Raw genomic sequence first — 26197 nt, 5'->3', positions numbered from 1 at the left:
ACCTCCAAATGTAAGAGTGAAACCACGGAGGACAAGTCAGCCTTTGGGTTGCAACAGCAAGAGGTTTATTCAGGACACAGGTACCTGTGGGCACAAAGTCTCCTCGGAGGACTAGCGCGCCCCAGGTTGAGTTCAGGGGGTTTTTATAAGGCAGAAGCAGGGTACAGAAGCAGAAATGCGGTTATTGGTTAATTTCAAACACACATAGTAATTTTACCAGTAATTTCAAAGGTATGCAGAGATATGGGGTAAGGGCAGGGGCCGAGGGGAAGTGGGATTGTTAAATGGGAGGTGACCTCAGTGACACCGATGTTTAAGATTTCCTGGTATCGGGCCCTCAGGGGGGGTCAGGAGTTCTGACCGTAAAGCCTGTTTTATAGCTTGATCTGTGAAGCTTGACCGGCGCCTGCCTGTCTTGCAGCCTTTAGATAAGGTTGGTCCTGGTTTCTGTTAAGTTTTAACAAGTGGGCTGTGGGCCCCTGAGCATTCATGGCGCCTAGTTTCTTTTTATTTTCTCATTGGTTACTATTTTAGTATAAGAAAAACAGAATATTATTTAGGTTAGCTTCTCCTTAAGTAAATGCAAAAACAGTTACAATGGTGGCGACAGTCCATTCTGTGGTCAACTGTTTCTAGGAACTGGACCCCTAAGGGGGAAGGAAACTTAATGGAACTAAGTTCAGCCTCGGGCTGATTGAACCTGCATGAAGCAAAATGGAGAAATGGGAACAAAATGGGAGTTTCTCACTGAACTAAACCTCCAACCTTGAAGGGGTTTAAAAGCTCCTAGGCCCGGTGGGGTCTGGACGCTGGGGATGCGGTGAACACAGGCAGTCCCATGCACCGCACCACTCGGCCGCTTCCCGTAGCTCTCCCCGCCTCCTCTGCCCAGACCTGCCCGCACCTTCCACCCTCTCGCGAGGGGGGAGAAGATAACTTCCGTGGGCAACTTACCAGGCAGGAGAGAATCCAGGAGAACCGAGAGCATTCGAGGAGGTTCCCCTGCTCCCTTCCTCCTCTGAGACAGCCAGGTCGTGGTCCGGACTCTCCCCCGCTAGGGAAATAGTTTTGCCGCCGCTCCTCCCGATGGTTTCCCCCGGCGGCCGGAACCATCTGCACTCCCGCGTGGGGAGTGAGCGGCCTCCGACGCGCCTGCGGCCACGGGGTTGGGCCTCGTGGTTAGTGGAGCGGCGCGTCCCGGCCGTCCTCCTGGGGACTCGGCGCCGCTGGCCTCGCGGCCGGCCGGGCCTTCGCTGCCCGCCTTCGCTCCCCCGCGGCTTGCCGCGGATGGTTCCGTCCTGCGGGGTCACGCGCCTTGGTTCTGTGCTGGGCGGCGTAGCGGTGAGCTGAGGGAGAGGGGCCGCAGCGACGACCCGGGAGCCGGTGACCCTGGATCCGGGCAGCCCCGCGTCCGCAGAGCCCACGTGGCAGGCGGGCTGCAGAGCTGGGTTGGTGTTGGCCTGCGGGAGCGGGATGACTGGGGCGGCAGGGTTGGATGGACCGGGATGGTAAACACGGGATGAGGGAGGTGACTAGGAAGCTACCGCCGGCCGTGGCGTGGCGTCGGTCCCACTGAGCAGCAGTACGGGCTGCGCTCCGCCTGTCCCCGCTACACTGCCTCGTCCTGCGGCCCTGGGCCAGCGCAGAGCTCCGCGCTTTTCTCCGCCTAGGCTTGAGATAACTCAGGCTCCGGCTCTGGAAGGAATGTTTGGCCTTGGGTTTGGCGGGTGGATCTTGGTCTGAGGTGGTCGCCAGCAGCCCTGGAGGAACTTGCTGGAAGTAGGTGCTGGTTTTCCAGCTTTTTAGGTGCCTCACACCAGACCCCAGCAGAGAAAAGGCCACAGCCAGCTAGTGCTGGAGGCGCCGGCTTATCACTGTTGTCATTTTGCAGTTGAGCAGTCATGGCACGTGACGTTGTTTGCCCTGCTAGTGTCATGTGCCTGGGAGCTCTATAAATGGAAATCTGGTGAAATTGGTGTAAGTGGTGGGGAGGGAGTCTGAGCTAGAGATACAGTCCCATATTTATCTCTCTCCCTCCTCTTGCGGGGACGGAGATGCTGCTCTCTCCTGTGGAGATTCTTGTAACTCCTTCTGTGTCTACTTAGTGGCCCGCTGCTATGAGACTACAGGAAATAATGAAGTAAACCAGGGCCTGGGCACAGCAGGGAAGGATAGTGTGGGTATAGTTGGCCAGGTCTATGGCTTAACCAGTGTAGGCAGAGACATGCATATGCATCCTGCCACTCTGAGGAACTGAGGTATGATAACGAAAACACCAGGTTGGTTTGTGCAAAGTTTTTGGAAAGGAAGGTTGTTAGGCATACTCACACCAGCTTGGTGGGCATTGGAATTGGAGAGTGACTGAAGGATTCAGTGCAACCTGAGAGCCCGTTCTCCTGTGCCAGGGTGGCATTGTGAGAGGTTAAATAACAGTGGATGTCACCACCGCTAAGGACTAGAGACCCAGGTAGTAGGTTTCTCTGACTCCAGAACTAAGTATCATCTAGGGTTCCTTTAACTGTCTTCGAGTGTGAGGTATCCCAAGTACTCAGAATTCTTGTTAGACAAGTGCTTATTGTCAAAACTAGAACTAGGAACATCCTGTGTGATCTTAGTGCTTGGTGACACTGCCTCTGGTTTCCCTTTCTGCTGGAGAATGGGAAGAGAGACCTGTCTAGTCCCATGACCCAAAGGGTTAAATTGGTATGATACATGGAATTACCAGCTGTAGGAAGGATGGAAGCTTAATAGTTTTGTCTTTTTGAGACAGGATCTCCTTGCAGCCCCAGCTCTTCTTGAACCTGCTGTGTATGAACTAAGATCCGCCTGCCTCTACCTCCCAAGTGCTGGGATCAAAGGTGTGCACCACCATGCCCGGCCCAGGAAATGTAATAGTTTTAAAAATGTTTTCTTTTGGCTGGGTGTGTTGGTGCATGCCTTTCAGAAGCAGTCGGGTCTCTGTGGGTTCAAGGCCAGCCTGGTCTACATATCGATTTCCAGGCCACCTGGGGTTACAGGGAGACCCTGTCTCATAAAAGACCAAAAAAAAAGTTAAAAAAAAATTTCTACTTAAACAGTTTCAGTTTATGGTCACTTGGCCTTACTGTGCCTGGCCATGGTGACATAGTGCACCATGGTGGGGAGTGTATGGTGGTGCAAAGCTTCATGCCTCGTGACAGCTGAGAAGCAAAGGGAATGGCCAGTGTTCCCTTCAAGGGCACACTACAGTCACCTAACTTCTTTGCACTAGGACCCATCTTTGAAAGGTGCCACCACCTCCCAACAGCACCATCAGCTGGCAACAAGTCTTCAACACATGACCTTCTTTGGGGGACTTAGAAGAGCCAAAGCAGGACCAACGAGGTGGCTCAGCAGGGAAAAGCACTTGCTATACAAGCCTGATGATTTGAGTTCAATCCCTGGAATCTGTAAAAACCTGGATGCACCTGTAATCTCAGCACTCTGACAGTGAGATGAGAGGCAGAGACAGACTTGTGGGGTTGATCTTGGACCAGTTAGGTTGGAGTGTACAGTGAGTCAGAAACAACAAGAGAGACCTGCCTCAACAAGGTGCAAAGCAAGAAGGGACCTTACAGTTGTCCTCTGACCTCCTTGTGGGTGCCATAGAATGTGCATGCATTCATTTTCTCTCTCATAAATATATAAATAAATAATTTAAAAAAAATTTTAAAATATTTATTTTTGGGCTGGAGAGATGGCCCAGCGGTTAAGAACACTGGCTATTCTTGCAGAAGAACCACACTGCTCTCTGCGACACTGGCTGCAAGTCACTGCTCTCTGCAAAAGCCTGTGGATGTAATGGTACCAGTTGTCTCAAGTTCCTGCTCCTGGCCCTGCCCTGCCATGAGGGAATGGAGCCTCAACTGTGAGCTGAATAAACCATTTCTCCCTTAAATTACTTTTGTCATGGCATTTCATCAAAGTAAGAAGAAGAAGGAGAAAAAAACTAAGACACATGGGCACCCAGAATTAACTACATTTCCCTTTCTTCTTAAAAATATTTTATTATTTTTATTTTATGTGTATGAATGCATTGCTGGTGTATATGTATATGCACCCATGTCATTCAGTGCCTGTGGAGGTCAGAAGAGGGCATTAGATCTCCTGAAACTGGAGTTACAGATGGTTGTTAACTACCATGTGGGTGCTGGGAACAAAACCTGGGTCCTAAGCAAGAGCAGCTGGTGTTCTTAACCACTGAGCCGTCTCTCTAGCCCCTAAACAAAATATTTTTCAAAAGGACCCAAAGCATAACAACAGATAAAGCTCCAAGTCCTCTTTGATATTGGCCTAGTTTGAGGTAGGCTATAAGCTGCTCAGATGTTTCCCATGCTACAGAGACCTCTCAGAATTGACTCTGATTTTTATTTTTCCTTCCGTAGTAAACATCAGATCTTTGAGTGTGATTGCAGTTGCCATACTCTTGGTATCCAATGGGATTTTGCATGTTCTGGTCCAGGTGGAATGGTGGAGGTGTGATCTGTTAAGCATAAGGTTAGTATTGTTGCTTTACACATGGGTAAACTTGGCTAAGAGCTGCTCTCATGGGACTGCTCTGCTGGAAGGACTTACTCTGTTCTTTGTGTGCCTCTCCAAGGAGGATGTGGCCCCTTTCCCAGAATGTGTGCCTCTGTCTTGGGGTCCTGGTTCTCTTTCTAACTCCCCAACCTCTTTATCATTGATTCTTTCATCTCCTCCCATTGGATTTTTCTTCTTTTTCTTTTCTTTTTTTTTGAAGCATTGACTCATGTAGCCCAGGCTGGCCTGGAAGTTGCTATGTAGCTGCAGCTGGCCTTGAGCTCCAGCCACCTCCTGAGTGCTGGGATTATAGGTGTATGCTACTATGACCAGCTGTGGTGAATCCTTAAACCATCGTTATCCTTGATCTCACTGCTCTTCCTATGCTTGCCCTTGAATTTCCCTGGACACCTCCACTTTCTCTGGTGACAACAGTCATCTCTATGGGTAACTCCTAACTCTTAATTTGGTGTCTTCCATGTGTTGGGAACTATTGTGGATGCTGAGGGGATTACAGTTAACTAGAAAGTCTCCACTGATAGGGACTTTGCATTTGTAAATCAACATAGCTCCCAAAGCCAAGGTTGCCAAGTGGGAGGATGGGAATGGTAGGACAAAGGAGGTGGCAGTCTGCATGGGCTAGTTTGAGAGGCTTCTGAGTAGGGACGGCACATGGAGGCCAAGTGTTGAGAAAGGGTGAGCCAGACAGACGTCTGTAGAGTGTTCTGGAACTTTACCTTCAGCCTCACCTTCTCATACTGTGGTAAGAATCTTCATGGGCCATGTGTCATACTGTTCCCAAATTTGGTCTCCTGTCCTGCCATTTGTTCTGTGCCTGCTGCTGCTAATCCCAGTAGAACCTCAGGTTTGAGGACAGGTGCTGTGGCAGCCTGTCAGCTTAGGGAGTTACCTGCAGAAACGACAGGTCGGTTATAGCCTTAGCAGATGAGCTAAAGGTATAGGCTGCAGACATGACTGCCAGGGGGAGTGCCAACTCAGAGGATACAGAGACAACCAAAGTACAGATTCTTAAGCCTGCTGTCAGGTGCAGGTGCACACTGAACTACTACCTTACCTCCCTCCTGAGTTTGGCATCCCAGGTATGCCATCTGACTGAGCATCCCTTGGTCAAGTCTATCCAGCCTTCCAGGGGATGAATACTTGGGAAAAGGTGTCCCTCAGAAGAGTGTTTGACTTCTGGCCAGTGTCTCACCCATATTCAGAGACTGAAGTTGTTCCACATTGCCTTGAGCAGGACTGTCCTGTGACACTTGAGGGAAATGTCCTGGAACCTATACTGTTCAGATGGTGGCCATAAGCCTTATGTGGCTACTGAGCACTCCAAACCTGGCAGGTGAGGCTGTGGAGCTAAACTTTGCTCTAGTTAGTTTAACTCTAAGTTGTCACATGTGACTGTGGGCATCATGGGTGTGGCGAATAAAGGAGTACTCTGGCCTGTTATTCCTGACCCTTCTCCAGTCAGTATGGCTTACAGTGCCCATGGGTCGGGGATGCTGGCTGTGGCTGTCCCCGCTTCTGCCTTTGTTGCTGTGGTTTTTGTCCCCAGACCATCTCCTCTTTTGTGAGAATCCCAGGAACATTCTGAACTTGAATACCTTTCCTGGTATCTGTGTAAAGTAGGGAACAGATGCCCTGCATCTGCCTGGCCTTTGTGAAGAAGGTTCCCTTCAGCTCCACTAGTGCTTGTGTAATCAATCCCTTCCACTGTCCTGCCTCTAGGGGTTCCCTGTGGTTGCTCCCATGCCATGCTCCAGGTCTCCCCACATGGGAATGAGATGTATTCATCACTGGCAGTGAGTCCCTGCAAGCATCCCAGCACCTAAACCTTGCCCAGCAGGTGGGAGACACTGGGTGAAGGAGCAGCTTGGTGCCTGCCACTTCTTTGTGTTGTTCTAATGTGCCTGCAAATGTCATTTGCCTCCTGGACTTGTAGTTTCACCTAGTGCTTTCAGTGTGAGTGTATATTTGAGTTTTCCTTCCTTCCTATCTGTCTGGCCCCCTTGTTCTCTCCTCCTGATGCAGCACCGGTGTATGGTGGGTGCTCAGCAGGTGGAGAGTTCCTCTGCCAGGCAGGCGCCTATCAGGACTACCTGTGTGGCTTCAGTGTGTCAGAGGCTCTGCCAAGGTTTCAAGCATACTGATGGTGTTCTTGCTCCACAGGCCTCTTGTCTGCAAGCACCATGAATGCCATCGTTGCCCTCTGTCACTTCTGTGAGCTCCATGGTCCCCGCACTCTCTTCTGCACAGAAGTTCTGCATGCTCCTCTGCCCCAGGGTGCTGGAAATGGGGATAGTCCTGGCCAGGGTGAGCAGGCTGAGGAGGAAGAGGGTGGCATCCAGATGAGCAGCCGGGTCCGTGCCCACAGTCCAGCTGAGGGCGCCAGTGCTGAGTCCAGCAGCCCGGGGCCCAAGAAATCGGACATGTGTGAGGCAAGTGTTTTTGCTTGAGGTGTTTTTACTCTTTCTGTGAGGTAAGGTGGGGGAGGCATGAAAGACCTCTTAAGGTTTGAAAGCATTGGGTAAGGCCCAGACCTCAGGCTTCTCCGCAGGCCTTCTGGTCTGTGTGTACCCCCTGTGTCCTTTGTCTCTTTCCCATCATCCCAGTGTGTCTTTTTAACCTATTCTGACATGCAGTTGCCACCCCAGCATGGCAGTTACCTTTGGTTCATTGCACCATCAGACCCAGGCTCGCATCCTTTCAGCTCATCACTTGATTACCAAAGTTCCTCTTTGTTGGAGTGAAGCTAAAGTTCCCAATAGGCCACTGTTGGGGAGGACCTGGGTTGGCCTGGTTGAGTAGGAGTTGGAGCTGCTGCTGCTGCAGTAAAGAGGAATCCATCTTCATTAATTTGGTTCTGCTGAGAAGCAGGCATTGTGGAAGAAAGTCCTTTGTTGAGTGAAACTGAGGGACTGGTGCCAGGGTTGAGGGTCGAAATGTGGACCTTGCCTTCAGGCCTTGGTACGAGTGAGAGGGAAGGAAGAGTTTTAGAGGACTAGGCTAGGCTCTCAGGTCTCCTGGGAGGGTCTTACCTTAGTGTCTGCCTGGCACAATGCCAGCTTAGGGCCCTTGCAAGATACAAAGCCTAAGCTTGTGGCAGCTCCAGTGTGGTGGCTCTGGGTCCATCTGCCTCTTCACTTTCACCCTGGATAGTCTGAGTGATGGGTTTTCAGGCTGTCATACCAGCACTCACCTCTCGTGGATGAGGTCATACTCTAGCCTATGGCCGTGGCCTCTGCTTCCAGTTTATTCAGGACCAGGAAAGAGGTCTGATGGAGAGTAGATGGAATCACTCAGAAAAGTGACTGCTCTGTGCCCTGGGTCCAGCAGCTTTTCATCACAGTCTTAGCTATCTGTAAAATGGGGCTTCTTGCTGAAGTCATCTGGAGTTGCCCCTGGGACTGGATGAGATAAGTAATGGAGAACGCATGCCTGCTAGTAAGCTTCAGTAGGCCATAGCTGTTGCTGCTAACTTTATACAACTTTTGTGGCCCATAGGTCTTGGTTTTCTTATTTAGAGAACACTTAAAGCCTGAAGTAAGTAGAGATTTAAAAGCTAGTTATTACTATATATAAATAGATGAAGACAGTTGGGCATAGTAGCACGTGTCTGTAATCTCAGCATTTGGGAAGATTCTGAGGCAGGAGATTCCTAAATTCCAAACTGGCCTTAGCTACATCATGAGACCTTGTTTTGAAAGAATTAAAAATGTGGGGACTGGTAGTTGGCTCAGTGTCTAAAAGTGCTTGCTTGCTGCCAAGCCTGATGTCCTGAATTTGATCCCCAGAATCCACCATGGAAGGAGAGGAACAATTCCTTTGAGTTGTCTATCCTTTCTCTCTTTCTCTCCCTCTCTTTCTCTCCCTCTGTTTCAATTAAATAAATCTTAAAAAAAGATTGGATTTTCTAAATTCAGATATGCACATGGGTAGGACACTTTGTTGCCTGCTTCCAGTTAATACATTTCATGTCCTTCTCGTGGGCAGGGCTGCCGATCACTTGCTGCAGGGCACCCAGGCTATATTAGCTATGATAAAGAGACCTCGATTAAGTACGTCAGTCACCAGCACCCCAACCATCCTCAGCTCTTCAGCATTGTCCGCCAAGCCTGTGTCCGGAGCCTGAGCTGTGAGGTAAGGCTGGTGTTGGGCTGTCTTTGTGGGAAATCACATAAATACAGGTTCAATGCTGTTTGTAGACTGCCTGGCTTGTCAGTGCAGTGTGAGCATGCCTATAGTTGTTAGAGCTTGAAGGGTAAGTTGTGGACTCTGGCTGTCTAAATGGAGGTAGCGTTCACTTTCAGTAACAGACTCTTATTTTTTGTTCATTTAGAAAATATTTTATTTTATTTTTTGGTCTTTTTGAGATAGGGTCTCCCTGTAGTCCCAGCTGTCCTGGAACTCACTATGTAGACCAAGCTGGCCTTGAACTCACAGAGATCCGCCTGCCTCTGCCTCCCGAGTTCTGGGATTAAAGACGTGCGCCACCACGCCTGGCGAAAATATTATTTTTTATTTTATGTGTATGAGTATATTGCCTCATGTATTTAAGTTCATCCGTATTGTACGGTGACCATGAATATCAGAAGAGGGCATCAGATCCCCTGGAACTGAAGTTGTAGATGGTTGTTTGCTGCCTTGTGAGTGCTGGGATTTGAACCCCAGTCCTCTGGGTGAGCAGCCATGGAGCCATCTCTCCAGCCCCCTTTTGTCCATTCTTGATGGACATGCTTCTGTAGTATGACAATTTCTAGTATGCAGTTTTTTCTATCGAATATCACCTTTGTATTGTCTTCAACCATAATTCTCCATCGCGGAGCTCTCAGAACCTTCTGCAGAATGCAGTTTGTTCTGGGAGTACCTGGCTACTGCTCTCAAATATAAGTCTTAGCTTTTAGGTTTGATCTGTCACACAGACCTAATGGTTCAGCTCCTAAGCATTCCTGCCCCTGTATCTACCTCATCTGCCCTCTTGGGCCTGTGTTGCTGGTTTTCACTTGACTCTTTCAGTCTCCTGCTGCATGTTTGCTAGTAGGTAAATGCCATGTATACAATAGTTACACGTTCAATAAGCATATCAGGAGGAAAAGACCAAAGGACTAATTAAGAATCGAGTGTGTCCTTTCACTCTAGGCCCAAGTCAGGTTTGGGGTAGATGGAGTATTCATATAGGAGTTGTCTGTGGCTGAAGGTGGAAAAAAGCAAGGAGTTTGGTGTTATGGCACTGGTAATAAACCTTGGCCTGGTGGTGCATGACTTTAATCCCAGCACTCAGAAGGCAAATGTAGGCAGATCTCTGTTAGCTCGAAGCTAGTCTGGTCTACATAGAGAGTTCTGGGCCAGCCAGGGCTACTTAGTGAGGCCCTGTCTCAAAACAAAACGGCCTGTGGTGTGGCACAGTGGTAGAGTGTATACTTAGTATGCATAAGGCCTTGGGTTCTTTCCCTGGCTCTATGAAAAAGCAAAGAAGTTTCTCACACAGGAACAAGTGACTGTGAAGCTCCTATTCTCACCTGTCCCCTCCTACCTTCCCCATGATATTTTCTGGCTAATTTGTCCTAAAAGAAAGATCTAGGAGAGAAAGACTGGAGAGTAGCTCATTGGGTAGAGGGCTTACTATGTAAGCTTAAGGACCTGAGTTTGGATCACCAGCACCCACGTAGAGGCCAGGCATGGTGGTGTGTATATATAACCCCAGTGCTGGGGAGGTAGAGTTATGTGGATCCTGGCCAGCCAGCCTAGCCAAAACAGCAAACTCCAAGATCAGTAAGAGACCCTGTTTCAGAGAAAAAATGTGGAGAGTGATCGAGAAAGACACTTGACGTTGACTTCTAGTCTCACTATACGTGCCCGCGTGTGCCCGCGTGTGCGCGCGCGCACACACACACACACACACACACACACACACACGGAGGGGGTGGGGTTGAGGAGAAGCTAGGGTGCAGCTCAGTGATGGAACACTTGCATACCATGTGCAGAGCCCTGAGTTCTCATTCTAGCATCACCAAAACAATAAAACCAGTACCCAAGATGCTTTAACCAAAGTCAGAAGAGGAATGTTCTTGAATTACTGTGGCTTCCTCTCAGGTGTGTCCTGGTCGTGAAGGCCCTATCTTCTTTGGGGATGAGCAGCATGGCTTTGTATTCAGCCACACCTTCTTTATCAAAGACAGCCTGGCCAGGGGCTTCCAGCGCTGGTATAGCATCATCGCCATCATGATGGACCGCATCTACCTCATCAACTCCTGGCCCTTCCTACTGGGAAAGATCCGTGGGATCATTGATGAGCTCCAGGGCAAGGCCCTCAAGGTGACACCTGGAGTCAGGGGCACTCACCCTACTGGTATGGATGCTGAGAACCAAGGAAGTAGTGGTCCTCTTGGCCTGGCTGCTGTTGTGGGTCCCCTGTTTGTGGTCTTAGCCTCGGTGTTGTGATGGGGGATGAGTGGCATTCCTAATCAACCTGTGGCTCTCCTGGCTGCTGTCTAGCTACTGGCTTCTTGCCTGGTGTCTTTGCTTCCTTTGCTGTTCAGGATCCACACTGTCTGCTAGTCTTGTCAAGACCCCCCCACCTTGAGCATCCCTCCAGCTGTAGTGCTGTATCACAGAGCAGGTGGGCATACTCTGGTGATGGAACCTTAGAGTGCAGTGACTCCAAATCACAAAGCCTCTTTATTTCTCATGCCCTGTCTGTAGCTGTAGGGTAGGGGCTGCTCATCACTTATCCTGCTAGGTAGAGCAGCTCTGCTAAGCTGGAGTGTGGCTTGAGGGCACAGGAAACTGGTGTAGGAGTTAGTCGTGTTTCCCTCACATGCAAGCGTCTGTAGAAAGGGCCTGCCAGGGGGAGGCCAAGAGCACTTGGGAGAGTTATAAGTACCCAGCAGGAACCTAAGGGACCAGTGGTAGGATAGAAGAGGGATGGGAGAAGCTCTGCACCTGTTCTCCCGGGCCCCAGAGCTGTCCTGTGAGGCATTGTCAGGCTGTGGCACTTCCGTGTTCTGAGTCAAAGAGAAGATAGCAAGAAAGTTTGGGAAGACTGAATGGCAGTGGCTGTGAACAGGTAGGTCTCAGCCTCAACTGAAGTGCCCTCCTCCGCTCCTCCTTGTATTCAGGTGTTTGAGGCAGAGCAGTTTGGATGTCCACAGCGTGCCCAGAGGATGAACACAGCCTTCACACCCTTCCTGCACCAGAGGAATGGCAATGCTGCCCGCTCTCTTACCTCCTTGACCAGTGATGACAACTTATGGGCATGTCTGCACACCTCTTTTGCCTGGTAATGAGTCATGAGTGATGGCAGATCACTGAGCCATTAGGGCAACCCTTGGCCAAAGTTGCTTGGCTGCCTTCTGGTGGTGCTGACTGGTATGCACCTGCTGGTGAGCTCTGAACCAGGAGACCTGTTCTCTTGGGCCTCTTCCCCTGGTTGGAAACACTTTTAGATAGAACTCACTTTACTGATACAAAGAGCATTTCTGTACCAAGACTAGCACCTTTTCTTTAAAGATGGCAGCAGGCATCTGGCTCAGGCTTCTGAGTTGTGAGTTGGTGCTTTTGGTTCAGGTCTGGGAATTTTTGCAGGTGGGGCTATAGTCAGCTGACATCTGAAGTGAAGGGTTGGTACACAGGTGTGTTATGGATGTGGAGCAGACAGTCTCCACTGAGTAGTCTAGGAGAATGGGGTGGAGCCTCTAGGGCCTTAGGGCTCAGCGGGTACAGGTTGCCCCTTAGTGTTATTTGCATGTAATATGCTTAGTGTTCTGCATGTACCATATTAATCAGTTGATGGACATGTAGACTGGTCCTGTTTTCTTAGCTATTGTGAATAGTGCAGCAATAAACAGAGATATGAAGTATCTTTGGTCTGGTGACTTAGAGTTCTTCAGGTAATACCCAGGAGTGGTATAGCTGGGTCATATTAGTAGTTCTCTTTTAGTTTTTGAAGACCCTCCACTCTGTCTTGCATAGTGCCTGTACCGGTTTACATTCCCACCAGCAGTGCATAAGGCTTCCTGTTTCTTCATCCTTACCAACATTTATTGTTCTTGATTTTCTCGATTTTTTTTTTGAGACAGGGCCTCAGCTGGCCTAAAACTTGATAGGTCGACCACGCTGACTTTGACTTCACAGAGATCTGTCTGCCTCTGCCTCCTGAGTGCTGGGATTAAAGGTGTGTGCACACCATGCCCAACTTGAAATTTTTTTTTTTCCTTTTTAAAATATTTTATTCATTATTTTATGTGTATGAGTATATTGCCTACGTGTGTATAAGTGTACCCGTGTCCTGCAATGCCTGGCCTGGGGAGGTCCTGGAACTGGAGTTAGGGAGGGTTGTCAGGCCGCCATGTGGGTGCTGGGAATTTAATTAGGGTCCTCTGCAAGTGCAGTCAGTGCTCTTAACCCCTGAGCCATCTCTCTAGTCCCCTTGAAGTCTATATTTTGTATGTGTGTTTTGCGTGCTTGTATGTAAATGTACTATGTGCATACAGTGTCTGCAAAGGCTAGAAGAGGGCATTGGATCCCCCTGGAACTGGAGTTATGGATGGTTGTTAGCAGCCGTATAGGTGCTGGTAACCAAACCTGGGTCCTCTGAGAGAGCAGCTGGTGCTCATACCTGCTGAGCCATCTTTCTAGTTCCTGTTCTTGATTTTTTGATAATACTCATTCTGATTGGTATGAAATGGAATCTCAAGACACTTAATTTGCATTTTCCTTATAGCTAACGATATTGAATACTTTTTCACATATATATTGGTCATTTGTATTTTTTCCTTTGAGAATTGTCTAGAATGTTTTCAGCTGTATTTTTTGAACTATAAATGTAGCCATAATAACATTAGCTCACTCAGCAGAATTAGAGAGTTGTCCAGTATGCTACCCTTGTTCCGTGTTCCCTTTTGTCTCAAAGGTAACTTCTGAATTGGATGAAAGCCAACAGTTTCTTCAAACTGCTCTGCACCCTACTTTCCCGTGCCCTTAAAGGAGGATCAGGCTCATGTCTTACAGAATGTGTGGGGTAGTCTCGAGTATGTTTATATAGGCCATTTTCTGTGAGCTAGGGGTTGAACAAAGGGCTTGATGAGCCTTAGGTCCAGTTTTCCCATTGGCAAGGATATCTCATGGCGGGTGTTGTGTTCATCTCCAGGCTCCTAAAGGCATGTGGTAGCCGGCTGACAGAGAAGCTCTTGGAGGGTGCCCCCACTGAGGACACCCTGGTCCAGATGGAGAAGCTTGCTGGTAAGGCTATGTACCTCTGCTGGGCCCTCTGGCTGCAGTGGCCCCTGGCCTTTAGCTGCCCTGGCAGGTGGGACTGCTACAAGGGGTTATGGCTATGAACAAGCCTAATAGGCCTTTGTCAGGACCAGTCCCTTGCTGACGGTGGTTTTGTTGCGATTTCCTTTCTCATTTTCCTTGATGGTGCCTTGAAAGCCTATTCTTAGGTAGGTTGGGGATCCCCACTAGAGCTGCCTGTATTTAGGAGTCACAACCGTGGCACTGAAGCTTGTGCTGCCTATCACCACAGAAGGCCAGTGAGCAGAGATAGGAATCTTAGAGCTGGCATTCTGAGAAGACTAAAACCTGTCTCATAGCTCCTCTTTAGGCAACAGATAATATAGAAGAGCGGGGGGAAGCAAAGGCAATCAGTCATTCTGGAATGCAGTCTTGCTTCTCTGGTCAGGTGGTTGTTAGGTAAAAAAATAAAAAACACCGGGTGTGGTAGTCTGTGCCTTTGATCCCAGCACTCTGGAGGCAGAGGCAGGCAGATCTCTGTAAGACCAACCTGGTCTACCTAGCAAATTCCAGGCCAGCTGGTGCTACAGGGAGATGTCTCAAAAAATAAACAAAAGCCACTCATACACATAAAATAAAAAGAAAATAGTGACAGATTCATAGAGAGGAAGCTAGCATGAGATTATCCTTCAGAAGAGATTTATTAGGAAAATTACAAGCTCAGGGCTGTAGCCAGCCACGATGAGGCCCTGAAATGGGAGAGTATTAGAGGAGGTAATGGCATAGCACAGACAGCCATATGGGGCTCTGAAGGGAGAGAAACAGGCCTCCAGTTCTATAGAACAAACAGTTTCTGATTCTTAACTGTTTTCTTGGCGGGGGTTGAACCTGTTTCATACCATGGGATCCAGTCTTTGTATCAGAAGTCAGGAAGGCACTGATAAAGACATAACTGTCATTCAGCAGTACCTGGCACCTGAAATGGGGAGGGAAAGTCTGGAGGGGGTGTGTGGCCTGACTTCTGGGTGAGAAAGCCTGGTAGCCAGAGGACTGTAACCTAACAGTGGTCAGCATACTTTTGAGACTTGGGATGTCTGTGCTTGTTGGTGTGCCTTGCACTCTTCCCTCATTCTATGGGTGTTTGTATTCATGTACTTCCTGAAACACTAAGTTTAGTTGGTGTTTGTTAATAGCAACCCTATACTCCTCCAGGGGTATCTGAGTTGGGGGAAAAGGGTTAATCCAGAACAAAGAAAGCATGGACAGTGTGTGCACACAGATTTCCTTTTTATACTGTGAATTTCCTTTTTTTTTTTTTAACAGTATATGTCTTTATAATACAGAGTGTAAAAGTGCCCCTGTCCATCCCTCTGTCAACCATCAGAGTAAGAGGTGAAAAATAGACTGAGGTTGTTGGGATGAAGCCAGTGCTTAGTCTCATAATAGATGGAGTGCTGTATCAGTTGTCCTTGAGTTTTCTATCCAGGACAGTGGCTCTTAAGCCTCCCAGGGGCCTGGCCTTCATTTGTGTGACTTTTCCTGGGGACACGTGAATGACTGTTTGCTAACTCCCAATCAGGAACCAATGACAGACTAAAGTAACTCCACCAAAGTCCAATTTGACAAAACAGTGAGTTTATTGGAGTTGTTTATAGGAATTTGAGTGAGGAGTTACAGGAGCATGGATGACAAAGGTTGCTGTAGGTCTGCCTGTCTCCTCCCTAGCAATCGTTTTTGGCTTCTCTCACCTTGGAAGGGTCTTGTGAATCTTACTAGTTTCAGAAGCTTCCTGAGGTTTGTGAGCTGTTCACTTCCTGAGTTTCACCGAGCCTCCGTCTTACCTCCTTCAGAAGAGATGAGCACACACCACCATCCGTGCATTCCTATTTGGAATCTCTACACTGAAGCACAGAATACTTTGTATTTGACTGACTTTCTTGGGGTCTCTATGCAGGGCTTCAGCCCCCAGTGCTAGCTCAGCCTCCTTCCAGATGATTTCAGTTCTGGTGTTGACAGTTCCTCATGGCTGCGGGCTGGAAACTCAGTGGTCACTTAGGGTTCATGATGCAGTCTGTTACAAACAGTGCTGCACATGTCTCGGTTCTCAGTAGTCCAATCTCTTTGCAGATTGTCACTGAGGTTGAGCACTTAAGGTACACACGCTAGTGCTCCATTGAGCACTCCTGAGCACAGAGAGATAGGAGTGAGGTCTCAGGAGAGCAGGACACACACAGAAAAGACAGACCTTGGAGTTGCTTTCTTGTCTCCATGGGTCAGTCATTCTTAGAACTGTTTTACTACAATGTCGCTCAAAGAAGTGTAGATAGTGCAGACAAGCAGACTAGTATCTCTATGTGGTATGTTTTCTGGGAGAAGTTGGGTATGCTTTCAGGAGGACTAGATGTGCCCATGTCATGGGTCTTAGCCACATTTGGACTGTATTGGGTCATGAAGGAGCTGAGTGTGGGCTCAAGCATGCTTTGGAATCTGATAGAACTGACTTCAAATCCTCACTCTGTATAGGGGAACCTTGCCCTTCAGGTCTCAGTGTGACGTGATTGAGATGTGATTGTGAGCCCACCATGAGTACTAGTAGAAGTAACAAACATTTGTGCCTGTGTGGGTGGGAAGATGTGTGAAATGGTGTGGGAAGCCCCAGGATTGGTGCTTGGCAGAGCAGTGCTGGTAAACATGCTGTTTGCAAGGCATCATTGAGCTTTCCATCAGTAAGAACTTCTAGAATATTGCTTCTGCCTGGACTAAGTAAAAGCCACCAAGCCTTCCTGCCCTCCCCAGATGCCCAGCACAGGTGGCAGAGACAGCTGGTCTCTTGAAGGTACAACAGTGGCTGGTACTGTAGCCAGAGGTCCCCTGGGGCTGAAGTAGTCACATGACCAGGCTATTGCATTTAAAGGGGAGCACATTCAATACCAGTCTTTTTTGTCTGTCCTGTAGACTTAGAGGAAGAATCTGAAAGCTGGGACAACTCTGAGGCTGAGGAGGAAGAGAAAAACCCTGTGTTGCCAGAGGGTGCAGAAGGGCGGGAGCTAACCAAATGCCCAACAGACTCATCCTTTCTCTCAGACTGTGGAAGCTGGCAGCCCCGAAAGCTTTCGGTCTTCAAGTCCCTTCGGCACATGAGGCAGGTAAGCAGTGACAGTATAGTCCTAATTGGAAACTCCAGAGAACAGCTTGGTCACTCTGTAGCACACTGGTGCTTGGGGCCTGGGCCTCTTTTACATCTAGGGCTGGCAACTAGGAACCTTCTCAGTGGGTGGCTATGGGCACAGTGGATGTCAGAGTCTTTACCCCAGGACTAGCACCCATTTAATGACGGTAGGCATCTGGTATTATGTCTGTGTACACTCACATGCATGTGCGTATGTTGGTGTGTGCACATGTGTGTGGAGGCCAGAGGTCAACCTCTGGTGTTATTCTGCAGGATGCCATCTAACTTGCATTTTGAGACAAGGTCTCCTAACTGGCCTGGGACTTGTCAAGTAGGCTATACTGGCTTGTTGGTGGCCAGTGAGTCTCAGGGTTCTGCCCCTTGACATTTCCTTAGCATTGGGTTAATAAGCATGTGTGTGGGTGTGCGTGCTTCTTTTTTTTAATGTGGGTTTTGGGGCTCCAACTCAAATCTTCATATTTGCCAGCAAGAACTTTTTATGGACCAAGCTGTCTCCCCAGCCTGGCATCTGTATCTGTAAGGCCTGGGTGAGTGATCCTCTAATCTTAACTATTCTAGAATCTTCTGAAGATGCTAACACTAGGTTAGACTCTTTGCAGCTTGAAAATAATGGACATTCTTACAGTAAATTGGGTATAACCTACATGTAAACCTTGGTAATTTCAGTGTGTCTAGACAGAGGAAGATTATTTAATTATCTATTTTTGCTTTTTTGAGACAGGGCCACTCTGTAGCCCCAGCTGACCTGGAACTTACTGTATAGACCAGGTTGGCCCTTCCTGGAACTCACTATGTAGACCAGCTTGGCCTTGATCTCACAGAGATCCATTTACCTCTGCCTCCTGAGTGCTGGGATTAAAGGCGAGCACCACCATGCCCAGCCCCTATTTTTTTTTTTTTTTAAGGATTTTTAAAATAGTGTTTGTAGGTGTGTACTTATAGTGTGCACACAGGAGTGCAGGTGTCTTCAGAAGTCAGAGGTGTCAGATCCCCTTGAGTTGGAGTTGTGGTTGTGGGCCACCTGATATGGGTGCTGGGAATTGAACTCAGGTCCTCTGGAAGAGCAGCAAGTGTTCTTAACGTCTGAGCCATCTCTAGCCTAACAGGATTTTTTTTTTGGTCTGTTTTGAGACAGGGTCTCCCTGTAGCCCCAGCTGTCCTGGAACTCACTGGCCTTGAACTCACAGAGATCCACCTGTCTCTGCCTCCTGAATGCTGGGACTAAAGGCAAGCACTACCATGCCTGGCTCCAACTGGAATATTATTAGTATTATTATTTTTGTTTTGTTTTGTTTTTGTCTTTTTGAGACAGGGTCTCCCTGTAGCCCCAGCTGTCCTAGAACTCACTATGTAGACCAGGCTGGCCTCTAACTCACAAAGATCTGCCTGCCTCTGCCTCCCAAGTGCTGGGATTAAAGGCATGCACCACCACGCCTGTCCCCAACAGGAATATTATTAAGCATGAAGAAACAAATAGGCAGCATGGAGTGGGAGGTACACATGGGTACTTAAGAATACCAGTATTAAAAAGAGTCTGATGAGGTTGACTGTGGTGTGTTGGTTAGGAGGAGAGGATTGCTTTGAGTGAAAGCACATTGTTCCCTTTTTTATACTTTATGTTTTTTCTTTTTGAGACAGGGTCTCACGTATTTGAGGGTGTTTTCGAACTCACTATGTAAGTGAGGATGGCCTTGAACTTCTGATTCTACTTACCAAGTGCTGGGTTTATAGGCATGCAGCCATTCCCAGTTTACCATTTATTATGGCTCTCTCTCTCTCTCTCATCATCTATCTAATCTGTCAATCATCTATCTATCTATCTATCTATCTATCTATCTATCTATCTATCTATCTATCTATCATCATCTATCATCTATCTATATCAATTGATGGATTGATCGAGATGGGGATCTCATAATATAGCCCTGGCTAGCCTCGAACTCAGAGAGATCCATCTGCCTCTGCAGCCTTGGTGTCCCAAGTGCTTTTTAAGGTTGTGTGTCACCATGCCCGACTATTTCTTTAATGGAAAAATTGGTTTTTTATTAATATTGTATGTGTATATATGAAATAGATGGGGGCTATATATGCTTCAGAGCGCATGTGGAGGTCAGAGGCCAACTTTGTGGAGTCAGTTCTTTCCTCCCTCCTTTATTATGGTTTCCAGGGATCAGTTTCAGGTCATCATGTTTGTGTGGCAAGCACTTTCACCTGCTCAGCCATCTCTCTGACACACTTTACTTTTTTCAAGGGAGAACTAATTTTACCGGCAAAGAGGTTTTTTTTTTTTTTTTTTTTTTTTTTTCCTTTTGGCCCTGGTGGCCTGAAAAAAGAGGACGATAAATCTTTCACTGTGATATAGGTTTTTTTTTTTTTTTTTTTTTGATCTCCCTGTAGGCCCAGATGGCCTGGAACTTGCTATGTAGACAAGTATGTAGACAAGGCTGGCCTTGATCTCACAGAGATCTGCCTGCCTCTGCTCCCAAGTGCTGAGATTAAAGGTGTGTACCACCATGCCTGGCTGTTTTCTGTTTTATTTTCCATTTTGGAAAATGGAGGTGCCAGCAAGATGGGGCAGTGAGTACAGGCCCCTGCCATCAACCCTGGAGACCTGAGTCCAATTTGGAAAAATGGAGTAAGTCCAGGGGTTCTCTGTGAAAGATGCTCATTCTTCAGTGCTAACCTGAGCTGACATTGACCTTGCTAATTCTTTATGAGGTTACAGTAGAAGGAGTTTTGATTTCTGCTGGAGGTGGGAGTGCTTTGAGGTTTTTCAAGTTTTGTAAAATAATGGTCTTTTAGCTTCTGTTTTTTTTTTTTTCGTTTGTTTGTTTTTTTGTCTTGCTTTGCCTGCCAGGGTGAAATGCCTGGGTAAAATGGTGGTCTGGGCTGTGAAGGCAGAGCCCTCATCCTTCCTGGGTGCTAGTGTGACGAGCCAGCAATTCACTTCCAAACATTTCTGCATGACAGCATGTTTAGAGAGGGTGACTTTTGAAAAAGTTAACCATTTGCTTTGCATTTTTCAAAGTAAAACTGGGGGACAAATGTTAAAAATGTAGATGTTTTGGAATATGGGGATGTCCTCTGTCAATCTTGGACAGGTCACCTAGTATCCCCTAGGATGAGAGGTAGCTGACTTTTGCTGACCATGACCCCCTTTGCTATAAAGGGATACCAGTCTCTGAACATATGAAGAAAGTAAGTTCCAGCAAGGGGAGGAGAGAAGTGGTTCATGTAATATGTATAAAGTATTATGTGCTATGCTTCAGGTCCTGGGTGCTACATCTTTTCGCATGTTGGCCTGGCATGTCCTCATGGGAAACCAGGTGATCTGGAAAAGCAGAGACGTGAATCTTGTCCAGTCAGCATTTGAAGTCCTCCGGGTAAGCACCTTTTTTCCTATGTGCTAATGCTTGACTTTGGGGGGAATATCAAGGTGCACCAACGGTCAGTGCAGAACCTCAGGAGTCAGTTGTCTGTGCCTGGATCTAACACCTGGTGAAAAGGATGGGCATTGGCATTGTTCCTGTGTTATGATTGACAGCTGTTCTATCTGCCCTTTCCCAGCCTGGAATTCCTCTGAGAAGTCACCTGGGCAGGTACTGGCACCTGCTGATACATGGATATTCTCAAGTGGGAGTTGGGGTATAGGATCACCTCACAGCATAGGGGCCTGATGCTTAAGTACTGGGCATGTGCATGCTTGCTGGCTGCCAAGGCCTTTGAGTGCCTCTTGGTGGTGGTGAACATCTGAGCAGGCAAAGAATACTGGATGAGGCAGCACATGCCAGTGTTAAGGGAGACTGACAGCCAGGATCAGAGTTGGGGCCTCTTGGTAGGAAACCACATTTGGGCTGAGGGTCCAAGGACACTCCAAGGTGGGAGGCTGTGAACTAACTGCAGAGGACTCTGCTGTGGTGGGTTCTGAGCCGTCCTGTCTTCCACAGACCATGCTGCCTGTGGGCTGTGTCCGCATCATCCCTTATAGTAGCCAGTACGAGGAGGCCTATCGCTGCAACTTCCTAGGGCTCAGCCCTCCTGTGCCAATCCCTGCCCATGTGCTGGCCTCAGGTGAGTATCTTCTGGGCAACATGCACTGGCTGGTGCTTTAGGAAGCTCCTGCATCCAGCCCAGAGGTGCTCCTGGAGCTGAGTCAAAGATTTGAAGGCAAGACTTGATGTTGTCAGAGGCCCCGTGTGTGCGATCAGCTTGCCTATTGCCTGTGGCCTCCTTTTCTCTACCACAGTAGAGTTGGTCTGGATGATCATAGTAGGGGCAGCTCATGGGGGCCGTGGTTCTCAGTAGGCTGTGTGTCATAGAGATAGAAGTGTGTATCTACCAAGGACAGTAAGGGTATATGCCTGGGGATGGTCATCATTCTGGGATTCAGAAGTCTGGTAGACTCAGGGGTCACAGGACTCCTAAGGTCTATACATCTTTCCTGTTCACCCTTGTCATCCCTTTCCTAACGCTCACATCTTGTTAGTCCTTGTCTGTGTCCTGTCTCCTAACCTCCATTGGTGTGGTTAGGGCTTGCAGTGTATAACCTCACCTCCTGGAGTGCTATGAACTTGTGTCTTGGTCTTAGCTTGGAGATGTGATCCTGGCCTCTTGGGCAAATCATGGCTTCTGGACACATCTACAATAGTCAGTTGACTGCTCTCAGGGGGCAGAGTGTTGGAACACGCCCATCTACTCAGAGCAAGTGCTCCATAGCCCCAAGCAGCACCTATATAGCACCAGGCTGCTCCTGAGCTCCTGGGACAGTGCCTTCTGTTTGTGTTAGAAGCATAGGCTCTGTTAGAAGCACAGGCTGTGCATTCAGAAATGACAGAAATTCCTGTACCACTAGTTGTATGTCTGGCCACTGAACCTGTCCAGGTAGTTACCATCTGTAGGATGGAGTAATAGTGGAACCATTCACAGAGGGCTACTTGGTATAAAGTGAATTGATGTATGCAATCTGTAAACAGTTATTACTGTTCATTAAATGAGTTATTACTAGTTTGAGGCAAAAATTAATCCTTAATTCATAAATAAGCCACAAAAGGTTTTAAGCACCAAAACTCTTGCTCTTGGAAGGCCTTTTCCCTGACAGCATGTATTCCTTGAGGTGGGTTTTGTCATGGGGTTAAGGAACACTTCACAGGATGGTATGTTTTGCATTGCCACAGAATTTGTAGTCATTGTAGAGGTCCACCCAGCCATGCGCTCTAACCTCCTCCCAGTTGGGTGTGAGGATGACCAGTCTCTCAGCAAGTACGAGTTTGTGGTGACCAGTGGGAGCCCTGTGGCTGCAGACCGAGGTGGGTATTGCTGTTGATGTCACAATTCATCAGGGCAGGAGTGGGTACCAGTCCCTCTCCCTTGCCCAGTGCTGATGTCCCCCCTCTATTGTTACCTCCTCCCCAGTTGGGCCCACCATCCTGAATAAGATTGAAGCAGCTCTGATGAACCAGAACCTGTCTGTAGATGTGGTAGATCAGTGCCTCGTCTGCCTCAAGGAAGAGTGGATGAAGTAAGCCCTAGCCTTTCCTTGAGAGCTTTCCTTGCTTTGTGTTGGAAGACTATGGGCTCTCTGGAAAAGCAGAAGCTACTTGCTAAAAAGAGGCCAGGCCCTTGGGGGTCCGTGACCTTGGGAAATGACCTAAAGTCTCCTGCCCTGGATCCTCTGCTCTGGGAGGTGGGGGTGACTATCGGGGGTTGATGCCAGGCTCATGAAAGAGGTTCTGATCAAAGCTATGTTACTTCACTGCCTAATTTTCTTTTGGTCTTGGAGGGGTAGAAGATGCTGGGCATTAGATGCAGGTCCTGTGCATGATAGCCAAACATACTATCACTGGGCCTGTCCTTTAAAAGCAAGTTACTTTTGTTTCCTCATGCCTTGCGTCTTAGTAATTTTTCAGATTAATTTAGCTAGTCAAACATTTTCCTGATTTCAAATAATGCAGTGAAGCTCAGGATTAACATGAATTTAAGGGTAATTCTTTTTTTTTTTTTTTGAGATGGGTTTTTCTGTCACTCAGACTGGCCTTAAACTTCTAGGTGCAAAGAATCCTCCTGCCTCAGCCTTCTGAGTAGCTGAGACTGCAGACACATCTTTTTCTTTGCCATGTTGGTGGGTTGCCCTTCCCCAGGGTGAGACCCTAAGTAGGGATGTTGTGGCTCTGCCCCTTTCCTCTGGGAGAACTCCAGTGGGGCCTGCAGAGTTTTCAGGGGTATGAAAACTGGGTCCTGTGAGTAGAGCTCTTGTGCTTGGGCTGTGGGTCTGAGTTTGTTTTTGTTTTTCTGCAGCAAAGTGAAGGTCCTCTTTAAGTTCACCAAGGTTGACAGTCGCCCCAAGGAGGACACGCAGAAGCTCCTGAGTGTCCTCGGTGCATCAGAAGAGGACAATGTCAAGCTGCTGAAGTTCTGGATGACGGGCCTGAGCAAAACCTACAAGTCACACCTCATGTCCACAGTCCGCAGCCCCACGGCCTCAGAGTCTCGTAATTGACTCTGAGAGCACCTTCTGGAACATGGTGTGTGGTGCACAGTCATTGCAGATCTGTGAGAAGGACTGCTATTGAGATTCTGACTGCTGGGATGAGCTGTGTCCTAGGAATGAAGGCTGCGGGGCTGGGCTCTTCTTCCTTGTCGGGCTCTGTGGCATCTCAAAGCTGTTGAAAGGTGGCAGAGACAGAGACAAGTGTTCCCTCTGTACCATACTGCCCTGTCAAGGGACTGTCAGAACTTGCTTTTGCCTCTTGAAGACAAAGGCTTGGAACTGACAGGGTCAGGCCAGTCTTGACTGCAGCAGTGTGCCGTCTCAGGGCTAACAGCCAACCTTTCCACCATGAAGGTCTGCAAGTGTCCTGGACCAGCTGTGTTTCTGTCTTCATGAACTCCTAAGCCATGCGCCCACCCATGGTCTCTGCTCATCTGTTTTTGAGTTAGGGCTCTGTAAAGGCTCTTGGGGGTGAAGTGGCAGTTTTCCTTGACTTTGAGTCCTCTGAAGTTCATATTCTGAGGTGGTATTGCTTGTCCAGTGGTCATTGTCTCCAGGGGCTGACCGTGAGGTTAACCCTCAGCTGTATGGTGGCGCTTCTGGTCCCTAAGAAAGACCAGGCTTTGCTAGAGCATCTCTTCTGTTATGTTTCCACTTGCCAACTTGTGGAGGCAGTGAAACAAAACCCATGACATTTTTTGAGACAAGATCTTATTCTGTAGCTTAGGCTGGCTATAGAATACCTACACTTTAACCTTGTGGCCCAGGCTGGTCTCAGACTTGAAATGATCTTCCTGCCTCAGCTTCCCAAGTGCTGGGATGACAGGCCTGAGCCCTGATACCCAGCCCCCAACCATGACTATATGTTGCCTTCTTCTCTATTGCTGCTTTCAGCATTAACCTGTGGCCACAGAGTGTGACAGTCTGAGACAGATCCATCACCCCACCATACAGTTTTAATAAATATTTTTGTTCCTTTAATTTATATTTAACATGAAGACCAAGCTTATGTGTCTTGGTTCTGTTCATGCAAGAACATTGAAACATAATAAATCGGTATTTTTATAAATCGATGACTATGTGGTTTTATGTTTGTATTTATGTTAGTATCTCCATCAAGAAGATGTAGTTGTGCACCACTGTATACCAGTGTCACTGATGGAGGAGTCATAGGGCATACTTAAGTAGACTCCAACAGTTCAGAGACTGGATAATAGGCTCTTACGTGGCCTGTTACATATGTGGTCCATTGCTGACCAAAAGCTGTTACATAGCACATGGTTAAAATGACATCAGTGAGTGGCCAGTATTCAATGGCAGGAAAGTTTAAGCCACTGAGGTTATACCTTGGACTGTCTTCTCCAAGTTACTCTGGAGTTGGAGTGGAAAGCACACATGTGGCATCTCTAGCCCGTGCACCTAACATTTTGTCCTACTTCAGGAAATGGCTAAGCCCCTACGAATTAAGACAGACTGCCAGAAGCCCCAGTGAGAGTGCATTCGGTCTTAGAAGTGGAAGGTCTGTGCCTGGCCATCTCACCAGAGTGGGAAGGATCCTGGGTCTGGGAAGTCCTGGATAAATGAAGGGAAGGGAGGGGAAGTCTGTCTGCTGTCTTCAAAGCTTCAGGTATGAGGCCTTGTTTTTCTCGTATATAAAGTTCCTTTTAACACTGTCCTCCCCTCAAAAGGGCTCTTGCCAGTTTTCTGCTGGTCCAGTGGCTAAGGCTTTTTGTAAGTACGAGCCTGACTTGAGGTGGCTCTGTATTCATTTCACAGGAAGGAATGTGCTGTGCATCTAGCAGATAGTAAAACTTGCTGCGTGAATGTGCATAAAGGATAGGGTGCCAAGTGTAGGCTTGCTTCTCCCAAAAACAGTGTGACTCTAGGGTGAGGTGTGTGATCTCAGCATGTCTAGGCTATGATGTTTGGAAGGTTAGGTGTCTTAAGTGCTTTCTCACTTGTAATATTTTCTTAATGAGCATATCAGATGTTACTCCATCCTAAGTCAAGGAGTATTGGACACCCAGAAGAAGGATGGCAGGATAGACTTTAATTTTTCTATTGAAATTTTGTTTGCTGACTTGCTGTTGTGTTTTCCTTTAATTCTTGGAAGTTAGTAAGAACTTACTTTTAGAAGTCTTTGTTAAATACTGCACTTGGGCCCAAAGAATTTCTCTTGGCTGTTGCTTTCCCCACATTTGGGTCACATTTTCTTTTTGCTTTCCATGCTCAGTAAGCTTTGGTTGGAAGCTAGATATACGATAATAATTCTGAGTCCTGTCATACTATTAGAAGGTTTTCATTTGGCACCTTCCCTAGCCTTAAGCTACAGTGTGTGGCCACTAGGAGCTTTGTTCAGTCATTCTTGTGCCTGCCTATGTTCTAGCCTGTCTTCCTAACTTACTGATCAGTTAAGGATTTTGAAGTTAGTTGCACTCAACACTGAAGTCTGCATGCCTTCCTTGACCTCAAGATCTGCTCCTGGCTAGAGGCCTTTGCAGCCTCCATGGCCACTCTCCCTGGGCCTGCCTCATAATCTCCTATCATAGAACAGTTCCTCCTTTATCTCTGAGTCCTGCCTATTACTATACATGAAAATCCAGGCTGTGTGGCTGGAAAAAGAGTTTATGTTGGGTATGGCTTTGGAGGTGCAAAGTTGAAGGGCATGGTTTGGTGATGGTTAGAGGGTATGCCATGGCAAGACTGACGTACATGCATATCTTCTCAGAAAACAG

At 47.9% G+C, this 26197-nt stretch overlaps 1 protein-coding gene across 2 annotated transcripts; it reads left to right on the top strand.

The window, feature by feature from the left end:
- The first annotated feature begins 958 nt into the window (after positions 1 to 958).
- Positions 959 to 24535, top strand: Flcn (folliculin). Of its 2 annotated transcripts, none has more exons than XM_029569099.1 (13): positions 959 to 1341; positions 4404 to 4515; positions 6721 to 6989; positions 8545 to 8691; positions 10645 to 10866; positions 11670 to 11830; positions 13700 to 13791; positions 16741 to 16931; positions 20245 to 20358; positions 20923 to 21046; positions 22150 to 22281; positions 22388 to 22493; positions 23270 to 24535. In XM_029569099.1, exons 3-13 carry the CDS (start codon positions 6741 to 6743, stop codon positions 23469 to 23471), a joined length of 1740 nt encoding a protein of 579 aa, XP_029424959.1. In that variant the 5' UTR covers positions 959 to 1341; positions 4404 to 4515; positions 6721 to 6740; the 3' UTR covers positions 23472 to 24535. The 2 variants fall into 2 exon arrangements, with proteins under 2 accessions (XP_029424959.1, XP_008842877.1); XM_008844655.3 differs by having other exon boundaries at positions 959 to 1448.
- Positions 24536 to 26197: the final 1662 nt, after the last annotated feature.

This window comes from Nannospalax galili, unplaced genomic scaffold, assembly GCF_000622305.1.
Source record: "Nannospalax galili isolate Female #2095 unplaced genomic scaffold, S.galili_v1.0 scaffold441, whole genome shotgun sequence".
In the NCBI taxonomy this organism is placed as follows: Eukaryota; Metazoa; Chordata; class Mammalia; order Rodentia; family Spalacidae; genus Nannospalax; species Nannospalax galili.
Note: the sequence above shows the minus strand (reverse complement) of the source record. Positions and strands in the feature narration are given on the sequence as shown.

Excerpts from the sequence above, each read along its gene's own strand:
- Flcn (XM_029569099.1), top strand. The coding sequence starts at position 6,741 with ATGAATGCCATCGTTGCCCTCTGTCACTTCTGTGAGCTCCATGGTCCC. Across the intron at positions 8,692-10,644 it reads TCCGGAGCCTGAGCTGTGAG|GTGTGTCCTGGTCGTGAAGG; the intron begins GTAAGGCTGGTG and ends GCTTCCTCTCAG. Across the intron at positions 21,047-22,149 it reads TGCCCATGTGCTGGCCTCAG|AATTTGTAGTCATTGTAGAG; the intron begins GTGAGTATCTTC and ends GCATTGCCACAG.